At 40.0% G+C, this 12,156-nt stretch overlaps 1 protein-coding gene across 1 annotated transcript in view; it reads right to left on the bottom strand.

The window, feature by feature from the left end:
* Positions 1-5,754: 5,754 nt before the first annotated feature.
* The window catches only part of LOC109916429 (cytochrome c oxidase subunit NDUFA4-like), a 22,945-nt gene continuing 16,543 nt past the window's right edge, over positions 5,755-12,156 (bottom strand). The window contains exons 2-4 of the mRNA XM_020516143.2: positions 8,166-8,254; positions 6,534-6,594; positions 5,755-6,350 (exon numbers count right to left, since the gene is read on the bottom strand). Of these exons, the coding sequence (XP_020371732.1) occupies positions 6,294-6,350; positions 6,534-6,594; positions 8,166-8,254 (207 nt within the window). The 3' untranslated portion in view covers positions 5,755-6,293. The remainder of the gene's footprint in view (positions 6,351-6,533; positions 6,595-8,165; positions 8,255-12,156) is intronic.

Raw genomic sequence — 12,156 nt, forward strand, 5'->3', positions numbered from 1 at the left:
GAGAAAACAAATTTGTCCATAACTCTCTCCTAAAAGCATGACCCCTATATTTAAAGCAGTGCCCCTTAGTCCTGGATTGACTAACAAGAGACAACAACATTTACATGCCCACCTTGTCGAGATCATTCAGGATTTTATACATTTCAAACAGGTCACTCCTTATTCTTCTAAACATTAGTGGAAACAATTCTAGTCTGTCCAACCAATCATCATAAGGAAAACTACTTATCTGAGGAACTGATTTAGTAAATCTCTTCTGAACTGACTCCAATGCAGTTAAATCCTTCCTTAAATAAGGAGATCAAAATTGCACACAGTATTCAAAATATGCTCCCTGCATGAAAATCACAGCATTTTGACCTTTATGTTTGACTCTCCTCAAACTAAAGGATGGCATTCCTTTCGCCTTCTTGATAATCTGCTGTACCTGCATACTAATATGATTCAGTCACTAAAATAACCTAAATCCCTCAGCACCTCAGAATTCCACAGTTGTCCTCCAATTAAGTGGTACGTTACTTTCTGTTTCTTCTTGCTAAAGTGAAAAACTTTACATTGTCCCATATTCTACTCCATCTGCCAGATTTCTGCCCACTTACTTAACCTATCTATGTCCTTCTGCAGCCTCATTACATTTTCTTTAAAGTATGATTCATTAGCTATCTTGGTGTTAACTGAAAAATTAGGTACCATATCTTTGCTCTCTTATCTACGTCATTGATATAAATTGTAAGATATTGAGGCCCTAGGACAGAGCTCTGTGGGGCTCCATTTACAACATCTTGCCCATCAAAGACTTATTTCAACTCATATTCCGCTTGGGAACGCTGCAGCCCAATGGTATCAATGTGGATTTCACAAGTTTCAAAATCTCCCCTCTCACTACCGCATCCCAAAACCAGTCCAGCTCGTCCCTGCCTCCCTAACCTGTTCTTCCTCCCACCTATCCCCTCCTCCCACCTCAAGCCGCACCTCCATCTCCTACCGACCAAACTCATCCCGCCCCCTTGACCTGTCCGTCCTCCCTGGACTGACCTATCCCCTTCCTAACTCCCTACCTACACTCACCTTTACTGGCTCCATCCCCGCCTCTTCAACCTGTTTGTTTCCTCTCCACCTATCCTCTCCTCTATCCCTCTTCTATCCGCCTCCCACTCTCTCCCTATTTATTTCAAAACCCCCTTCCCCTCCCCCTTTTCTGATGAAGGGTCTAGGCCCGAAACGTCAGCCTCTCTGCTCTATGATGCTGCTTGGCCTGCTGTGTTCATCCAGCCCTGCACCTTGTTGTCTCGGATTCTCCAGCATCTGCAGTTCCTACTATCTCTTATTTTTACATATAGTTGGTTTTCTGCCAGCCAGTCAATTCCCTATATGTGCTAATACATTACTCACCCTGCCATGAGATTTTATTTTTCTGGCAGCACCTTATCAAATGTCTTCTGGAAACCCAAGTACAATACATTAACAAACTTCACTGTATCCCCAGTGCATGCTTACCAGTTTGGGTTCTGCTAGGGGCACTCAACTCCTGACTTCATTGCAGTCTTGGTGTAAACATGGACAGAAGTGCTGAATTCCAGAGGTGAGGTGAGAGTGACTATTCTTGACATCAAGGCTGTATTTGACAGAGTGTGGCATCAAGAAACCGTAGCAAAATTGGAATCAATGGGTATCTGGGGGAAAACTCTTCACTGGTTGGAGTCATACCTGGCACATAGGAAGATGATTGTGGTTGTTGGAGGTCAATCATCTCAGCTCCAGACATCTCTGCAGGCATTCCTCAGGGTAGTGTCCAAGGCCCAATTATTTTCAGTGGCTTCATCAATGACCTTCCCTCTATCATAAGATCAGAAGTGGAGATGTTTGTTGAGGATTGCACAATGTTCAGCACCAGTTATAGGGGAGGTGATTGGAGGTAATACCACAATTATCCTAGTGGTATTTTTGCTGGACTCTTAATCCAGACACCAAGATAGCATTCTGGGAACCTGGGTTCAAATCCTGCCACGGCATATGGCAGAATTTGAATTCAATAAATATCTGGAATTAAGAGTCTAATGATGACCATTAATCCATTATCAGGGGAAAAACCCATCTGGTTCACTAATGTTCTTTAAGGAGGGAAATTGCCTGCATGTGACTCCAGGCCCACAGCAATGTGGTTGACTCTGAACTGCTCTCTGGGCAATTAGGGATGGGTAATAAATGCTGCCTAGCCAGTGACACCCTCATCCTGTGAATGAACAATAAAAAAAACATTCACGACTCCTCAAATGCAGAAGTCCATATTTAAATGCAACTCAACCTGGACAAATCCAGCCTTGGGTTGACAAGGGGCAAGTAACATTCACACAATACAAATGCCAGGCAATGATCATTTCCAATAAGAGACAATCTAACCACTACACTTTGAGTTTCAATTATGTTACCATCACTGAATCCCCACAGCCTCGGTGGTACCATTGACCAAAATCTCCACTGTATTTGCCTCACAAATATAGTGGCTACAAGTGCAGGTCAGGGGCTAGCAATACAGAAACAATTAACTCACTCCTGATTACCGAAAGCCTGTTCATCATCTCCAAGGCACAAGTCAGAAGTGTGATGGAATGATCCACACTGGCCTGGATGACTGCAGCTCCAACAACACTCACGAAGCTTAACACCACCAATCAGTAGCAATTCGTCCAGCTCTACTTCTGACTGGCTATCTCAGGGCCATTTCCTTGCCTGCACCTTAAGGTGATACGATTGTCTGTCTTGCCTGCTCCTCTAAGTATTGCTGACCTGTCTCAGAATCCTCACCCTACCTGATCCTGTAGCAAAGAGGAGGGTATTTGGACTATCGAGTCCACAATGGTGCTTTGTAAACAATCCTTTCATGTTCATTCCGCTGCTCTATCCCCACAGCCCTGTAATTCTATTTCCTTCAGAGTCCACTCGATTTCCCTTTGAAACTGTTGATCATCTCACCACTTTTAAGATGCTCCTAAACAGCATGTCCCAAGTCAATAACGATAATTAAAAAATAATGTTTTAAATACACATTGTTAATACCTATTTTTATGGTAAATTTCACAGCAGCCTCAATTGACTGTCTGCTGGGAAGAATAACACTTGTATTTTGTCTATATGAAAATTATGTTTTGATATAGCGGCCAAAAAAAAATTAATTACATTTAGTGCGTGATATATGCTATTTCAAATATCATCTCTATGCTCAGAGTAAAACCGATTATTCTGAGTTTTTAGAACTATTCCCTGCTCTTAAGAAGTTCAGCAGGTTACTTGTTATACAAGGAGTTGCCCACCTCACCAAAGATCAGCTGTCATCTGGTGTTAACATTAAGCCATTTAGATGGAAAATGCTTAATCTGAATGGCCGCCAGGCTAAAACTAAACTGATCATAACAGATATATATGATCTGCAATTTGCAGATGACTGCAATGTTTTTGGCCAGTCTGAACCAGATTTGTAAGCCATCCTTGATCTTTTCAACTTTGCATACAAAGAACTTTTACTTGACTTTTCTAAACCAAACTCATATCAAGCCATTCCTGGTCAGCTAAGTATTTCATCTTCATGATATACTGAAGCAGAGGTTCTGGACAATGTTGAGTGCTTCCCAGACAATGGCAATCACTTCACTCAAAAGGCCACCGGTGACAAGCAGATCCAAAACCAGACCAGCTGCACGAAACCAACCTTCTACAACTGCAGCATTGAGTGTTTGACGAAAAAAAAACCTTTGAAAGTCCCAGTTGTCAAAGCAAGTGTCATCATGCCACTGGTTGTGAGACCTGCATTAGCAAGACTTAAGACACTATGGAAATTCCATCAGCAATACCTTTGCCACCTCCTCTGAATTCAATAGGAGGACCACTAAACAAATACTACCATCCTTGAATATAACACAGTGTGGAGCTGGATGAACACAGCAGGCCAGGCAGCATCAGAGGAGCAGGAAAGTTGACGTTTCGGGTCGGGACCCTGCTTCAGAAATGGGGGAAGGGGAAGGGAGCTCTGAAATCAATAGAGAGAGGAGGGATGGGGCTGGGGCTGGGGAAGGTAGGTGGAATGGTGATAGGTGACTGCAGGAAGGCAGTGGTGGGGATTGGTCAGTGAGGTGGGAGGAGCGGATAGGTGGGAGAGAAGATGGACAGGTCAACGAGGTGGGGATGAGGCTGGGGGGTGGGGAGATTTTCAAACTAGTAAAGTCCACATTGAGACCATTGAGTTGTATGCTCCCAAGGCGGAATATGAGGTGCTGTTCCTCCAGTTTCTGGATGGCGTCATTGTGACACTGGAGGAGGCCCAGGATAGACATGTTGTTCAGGGAGTGGGAGTGGGAGGGGGTGTTGAAGTGGTTCGCGACTAGAAGGTGTTGTCGTTTGTCTCAAACAGAACGCAGGTGCTCTACAAAGCAGTCTCCGAGCCTCCAGTGGTCTCACCAATATAGAGGAGGCCACATCAGGAGCAGCAGATGCAATAGGCCACATTAGCGGATGTGCAGGTGAACATCCGTCTGATGTGGAAGGTTTTTTTGGGTCCTTGGATGGAGGTGAGGCGGGGGGAAAGGTGTAGGGGCAGGTGTAGTACTTCCTGCTGTTGCAGGGAAAGGTGCCGGCGGTGGTGGGGCTCGTGGGGAGTGGGGAGCATGGAGCAGACAAGGGAGTCACGGAGTGAGCGGTCCCTGTGGAAGGCAGATAGGGGTGGGGAGGGAAATATATCCTTGGTTGTGGGGTCAGATTGCAGGTGGCAGACAATGATACATTGAATCCGGAGATTAGTGAGGTGGTATGTGAGGACAAGGGGGATTCTGGCTTTGTTTTTGTTGTGGGGAGGAGGTGCGAGGGCAGAGTTGCGGGAAACGCAGGAGATGCGGTTGAGAGCATTTTCGGTCACTAAAGGGGGGATGTTGCGGTCCTTGAAAAACGAGGACATCTGGGATGTTCGGGAGTGGAATGCCTCATCTTGGGAGCAGATGCGGCGGAGGCGGAGGAATTGGGAGTAGGGGATCGCATTCTTGCGGGAAGGTGGGTGAGAGGAGGTGTAGTCTAGGTAGCTGTGGTAGTCAATGGGCTTGAAATAGATATCAGTTTCTGGTCACCAGAGATGGAAACAGAGGGGTCCAAAAAGGAGAGAGAGCTTTCAGAGTTGGTCCAGGTGAACTTGAGGTTGGGTGAAAGGTATTAGTAAAGTTGATGAACTGTTCAAACTCCTCGTGGGAGCACGAGGTCTCTACCATCCTTGAAGCTACTTCTATAAGCATTCAAGCAAAATTCCCACAAAATTAACGTCAATAGACTGGACACCAAAGCTGAATAATCAAAAACATGTGTATTCCCTGCCAGATGATATTTTCTAAAATTTGAAATGACCAAAGATCCAGAAAAGGAAAGTTTCAAAGACACCCTGAAGCTCTTTTTGAAGCATGACAGTATTGACATTAATAACTAGATGGAGCTTGTTATCATTCATTCAAAATGGTGGTAACTTGTTCATCAAGTTTTGAGTCATAATGTCTAAATGATGAAGCAGAGCATCAGCAGAGGAGAAAGAAAATAGAAGCAATCCCTGCAATCCTGATCCTATTACCCCAACGACAAAAGATTTGCGGGTTTAGGAACAGTCTGTTGAACGCTGCAGAAACTCTTGACCTTGGGTAAACATCATCCTTGAATTAAGGGACAGCTGCCTATGACAACAAGTAGTTAATTAACACATTGGAAGATTAATTAAATAAGAAAAGATTCATGATAATGCATACTTTATTTATTTTATTGCCTCAATTACATTTCAGTATTTTTAAGCTTCATGAATAATTCCATTGATTGAGTATTGTATAGATACAATTTAAACCTTAGAGTTTGAGTACCATAAACCATTTTTTTGTTAATTACATGCACCTAAAATTCTTTGTTGTTTCAAGTTCATTAATTTCAAAGTTTAGTCTATATATTACAACTTAAATTAGCTAAATATGCCTCACTTTTCAAAATACCATTATAGAATTAAAATTTGCATTCTGAAAGCGTGGAACATTTATTGACACGATTGATCCACATGACAGAAATGCAATAAGCACAGCAAGCATATTTGATCGAAACAGAATTTTTCCTGTGTTTTAAAAATCAAGGCTAGCATAAAGCAAGTTATCAAGCTTTACACTTTTTTGTTAATATTAAAAGAAAACATGATCAATAAATACAATCACTTATAATATGTTGTGCATCCAGTTTTGCAAGATTTTGGCATTTTAGCAGAAGTAATTAGATATTTTGGCAATCTCTCAGAAGTCAGGGCCATTCTTTTTCAGCTGTTTATAATCAGTGTTCACTGCAATAAACTGTCAAAACAAGAACAAAACAATCAGCAGGCATATTTCTCAATCATTTCACAGTTCATTTGTTATGTTATGACAACTGGCTTACTATTTATTTCTCTTCAATGCATGATCAGAAGTAAATTTACTTCCAACAGTGCAACTGTAAGTAAATATTTTCAGCAAATTCTTCCTCCACCAAGTTACCTTGTATTGTTTATTATAGCCCAGTTTATTCCATGGCTCAGGGTTGTTCTTTTTGTCCCAGCTAAAAACAAAAGCAAAAATATACAATTATACAGAATCATAGTATAATGCAGCACAAAAGAAGGCTATTCAGTCTATCATGCACGTCAGTTCATTGAAAGAACTAACCACCTCACTCCACTTCTTGCTCAGTCCCTACTGTCATACAAATATTTGAAATTTACTATTTAATTTTCCTTCACTGTTGTTATCTCACATAGGGAGCTCTGATGTTTAGAATGCACTAAGTAGATTCTTTTTTCAAAATTAAAAAAATGAGGAAAAATAGAGGTTCATTCAAGGGATTTGAAGTCACTAAAATCCAGCATTGATTCCTATCTTCAATCCACTCTTCAGAAAATTTTAGGGTGCTGTATTTCTGCACCGCTGTAGTGCGTGTATGAAGGTACTTGCACAGCAGTGTATCGGGGAGCTATACAAGGACTATGTTTCAACAGCATTGAAGGAGCAAGGTTCCACATTAAAAAGTTAGGATGTTGCATGATTTAGAAGGGAAATTGGGGGTGGTGACAGAGCCAGTGTTGACTGTCCTTGCCATTCCCAGTCATTGAGGTCATGGATTATGAAAGATACTTGAAAGAAACCCTTGCAAATCCTGCAATGTTAACTTTTAGATGGAGTACTGTTGTGGAGTGAATATTGAAGATGGTGGATAAGGTGCAAACCAAGCCAGCTACTTTGTCCTGGATTGTTTTGGAATTTCTTTTCTGTTGTCAATCTTGCACTCATCCAGACAAATGTAGAATATTCTATCACATTTCTGACTGTGCCTTATGGATGGTGGCAAAACTTTGGAGTTGCATCACTTCTCACAGAATACTCAGCATCTGATCTCTTTGTAAAGTGCTGGTTCAAGTACATTTCTGGTAATTTCCAGGAAGCTATAACAGAGGACTTGCCAATAGTAATGACAGTGAATATCAAGGGGAAAGTGGTTAGTATATCTCTTGAAAATGGTCAATGTCCAGTACTTGATAGTTCAAAACTTATGTGTCACCTATCCATAACTTACTGAGCCTACTGCCACTCAAAACTCTTTCTTTCTTAACCCTATCAAAATCTTACTTGATTTTGAACATATCTACCAAATCTTCCCTAATCTTCATTGTCAGTTTTTCCAATTTTTCCATAAAATTAAAGTCTGCCCACCCTGGTTACATTCCAGTAAATTCCACCTGCAGATCTTTAAGGTCTTAACATCCTTCTTACAATGTCATTTCCAGAGTTGGACACAATATCCAAGAAGCCTTAACCAGTGTCTTAAAGTAGCATATTTCCTTGCATTGTACTTTAGATCTTTGTTTCCAAAGCCACAAATATAGAAAGGGAGGCAGTGTGAGTAGAGTTAGCTCAGATGGTCAGATGGCAGTACGTGGTTCTGAATAGCATGAATGGCTCAGGTTCAATTCTCTTACTGGCTGAGATAGACATAAGTGGTGCTTCTTCACCCTCTAACCATAAATGGAAGGCATTGACAAAAACTATCGAAAAAAATCTTTCATGATGTAACATCAGCAAAGGACCTGCCTTCAGACAAAGAATGAATGACATAAAATATATTACTTCACATACCAGACATCAGGACTGAACATTGCCAGACGTGACAGGTAAAGCCCAGCACCAGTAGCTCCAAGTCCAATGAAGAAGAATAGAGGAATCAACTAAGGTAACAAAAGTAAAATAATATTATGTTTCCAGCTGATGGAATAAAAATGCTTCAAAACAACTATTTGAACAAATAATTCTGTTTACACTTAAATATTAACGAAGTAACATAATCAGAAAGAATTAACCCACAAGAAATAATAATTCTAATTCAATTTTTGTTTGCTAATAGAAATAAAAATACTAGACTGACGAGAAGAGTCTTGCTTATGAAGAGATCTGCATTATAATATTAGGCTCTGTAATTCCACGAGGCAGGCTTCCTCAATGATTTTGCTATTGGTCACTGCATAACCACTTTCCTCTCAAACTTCTAAATTTTTATTCTGTCCTGGAAATTGAACTTTTTGAGCCAACAGGGAACTGATAGTAGGTTTAGAAGCACAGAAACTGATGTACAAAAGGCATTTTGCACTCGTCAGTTGGACTTTGATCCAACTTTTACGGCCTTTACCATTTTTTAAATACTTCACCCACATCATTTTTAACAACATTCTGTCAGTAGTCATTGGTTGTAAAATATTCACTTTCTATATTGAAATCCAGTTCTCCTTCTAGGGATAATTTGAAATCCATTAGTCTCCACTTATTGAATATATATTTAGGAAATAATGCTTCATTAATTATTCAACTCTCCTCAAACTTGATACAATTTTTCAAGTATTACCTTACAATTGTCATCTCACCCCACTGTTGTTAGAGTAAATATTTACTGCATTTGTTTCTTGGCATTAATGATCAGCAGCCAGTTAATGGTGCCAGCAATTCATTACACTTATCCTTGCTACAGACTTTCTACCACTTCTTGTGTTGGAACTACCTGTAACTAAAAATTCAGCACAGCATCGTTTGCAGGGGATCTGAAACCTATGTGAACAGAAGAAGTAACTGTTTGTCGCCTTAAGTTACCAGATGAAGAATTCTTAAATAGACCTAGGAAATGCAATCGGGAATGCTCAATTCAATTCCAAATCGGGTACAGAAAGTTAAAGAGAATGAAAGAAAGAACCAACGAAAGAACAAAAAGAATGGATTGAGAGAAATGAAAGGCACGGTTAAAATAAAACTAAAAATCTCCAGCAATAAATAGTGTTAAGAAATGAGATCCCCCATTGACGTTAATTTTCAGGGTTAAAGAAATAGTTTGATACTAATTAAAGACTTATAACAGTAACATTAAATATTGAAATAAGACCTGCTAGAAAGAATAATTCTTACCTTTTTCTAGTCAGTTTAGTCGGCAAGCACAATTGTATATCGTTCCATGTATTTTAATGTCAGATTCTGAACAATATGCAATTATTGTGAAGTTTCTGATGTAGCAGGTCAATTAAGAGGAACTTCCTGACTTCCAAGTTCAACTGTAAATATGTGGTTACCAAAATTGATATCTGATTTATTATTTATAACCATATATGCTGGTAGCCTCACCATTGTCTTTAAGCATAAAATATGAGCCAACAGCATTGCAATAATGAAACATAATAAATTGTACACAATTTTTTGAATGCAATCTAACCAATATTTTCCACATCAATTTACTTCTTTTATTTTCAATGACTTTATTTTAGATAAAGGCTGAATATACAGATGCTTAAAGATCTACACATCTACATTATTGAAATTTCTGTTACTCTACGCTTAAGCATTGAAACATTTAGGACATATTTCATTTTTCTGTTCTTTTCCCCCCAAATTTACATGTGTGCTACATGTGTGCTACGTCTCTCACTTATTTGCCTCCTCTGGTAATCATTCACATTTCTTCAGTTTGCTACCTTCCTATATTTCTATCATTAGCAAACTTTTATATAATAATTTCACTTTGAGTCTACATTCAAATTCCATATAGAAACAGAAAATATGACCTGATTAAAGTATGTCAATGACTTCTGAAGAGTACAGATGATTAATTTAGTTTTATTTTTTCGATAAGGATACAAAGATGCTGGGTTAGGGAGGTCTATGGGTGCTGTCTTCAAAAAGGTACTTGATAAATTTTCCACAAAACAGACTATCAGCAAAATAACAGAACACATAGAGAGGTGCAAAGGCCAGTAACTGATTAGAATGTAGAAGCCAAGGAGTAGAGACAAACAGGAATGCCCACGCGTTGGCATGTGACAAGTTGCATTCCCTAGGAATTTATACTGACGGCTGAGCTATTCCCAAAAAATGTTATAATGACTTGGAGGAAGTATCAAAGCTAGTTATCATCAGCAAAATGATAATTTAATTAATAGGCAGAATAAGCTAATACGCAGAATAAGCTGAATGGATGTGTTCCAGGAGATACAAAGTGAAATGCACAGACCAAGTGAGTGGGCAAAACACATTCAATGTCGGCAGAACGAGAGGTATCCAACTTGATTCAGAAAGACAAATCAGACCACTTTCTTAATGATGGTAAGCTAGGAGCTAGAAAGAAGGAATGGAAATTAGTTCATACAAATCATGAACAGCAGCGTAAGTGGTGATCTACCTAAAGGAAAGAGTCTGTTGTGAGTAACTCATCCATTGACTCCCTGAAGGCTGTTCACTGTCTAAAAGGTTCAAAACTGGAGTCTGGTGGAATATTCTCGATTTGTCTGAATGAGTGCAGTTCCAATGAAAAAAAAAGCAGGACACCAGTCACGATAGCCTATGTAATTGCGACCCTATCTATTACCTTAAACATTCATTCCCTTTGCCTGTAATGTGCAGAGGCTAGCAGTATGTTCTATCTATAAGGATGCACTGCAGCAAGTCACCGAGGTTCCTTCGACAGCACCTTGCAAACCTACAACCTCTAATATGTAAAAAGGAAAATGGCAGGTGATACATGGAAAAACTACATCCTGTATCCCTCAAGCCACACTCCAGCCTTACTTGAAACCATATCATATTCCCTCACTTGCGCTGGGTCAAAATCCTGGAACTCCCTCCACAACAGAGTTCTAGGTGTGCCTTATCAGAAGGATGAGAGCAGCTCACAAAACTGGATGACTAACTCATTCTCAAGACCAATTCAGGATTTGCAGTAAACACTAGCTAGGCCAGTGATTCCCACAAATCATTACTAAACAAATTTTTAAATGGCGCCACAGGTCTCCTGCTGATTTCTCCATACCTCAGTGTCTTTTGTTTATCTCTTCAGCTCTTCTAAAAGCCTCTCATGTTCAATTTCATTGAGTAATATGCCCATGGAAAAGAATACAAGGTTTCTCAGGTTTGCTTAAAGAAAACCCAAGTCCCCTTCTCGAAATATCCTCTACTTCTATGCCACTATTGTCCCTTGAGATACTAACTCTTTTGACTTCTCTGAAAATTGACTGATTCTACAGTTGACTAGACTCATAACGCTGTCCTTGGGCCTCATACCCAGGCTAGGTACAACTTGCAAAACAGCAAAGAATACCACCTGCTGAGGGATTAATGATTCTGCTATCTGAAGCTTATGTACAAGCATAAAAAGGTATCAAAAGAGTAATGGGATGTTTGCCTTTATTTCAAAGGGGCAGGAATTCAAAAATGATGTGATCATTCAGCTGTCCAGAGCCTTGGTCAGACTCCATTGAGTGCTGTGCTCAGTCCACAGACAGCTCATTACACTGTTAAGAATAGTTATGATAATGTGCAAAAGGAGTTACATCGTAATGAAGTCAGATCACATGGAACTGAGGGCAGCTTCACCAACAAGCCTTCTTTTTAAACCATCCCTTTCAAATTACTATGTTTAATAAAACTGTTTACTGGTCAATGACAAGAGTCCAGACAACATATTTCTACAGAAATAGCAGGAACTGCAGATGCTGGAGAATCTGAGATAACAAGGTGCAGAGCTGGATGAACACAGCAGGCCAAGCAGCATCAGAGGAGCAGGAAGGCTGACATTTCGGGCCTAGACCCTTCTTCAGAA

This window comes from Rhincodon typus, chromosome 2 (genome assembly GCF_021869965.1).
Source record: "Rhincodon typus isolate 14 chromosome 2, sRhiTyp1.1, whole genome shotgun sequence".
Classification (NCBI taxonomy): domain Eukaryota; kingdom Metazoa; phylum Chordata; class Chondrichthyes; order Orectolobiformes; family Rhincodontidae; genus Rhincodon; species Rhincodon typus.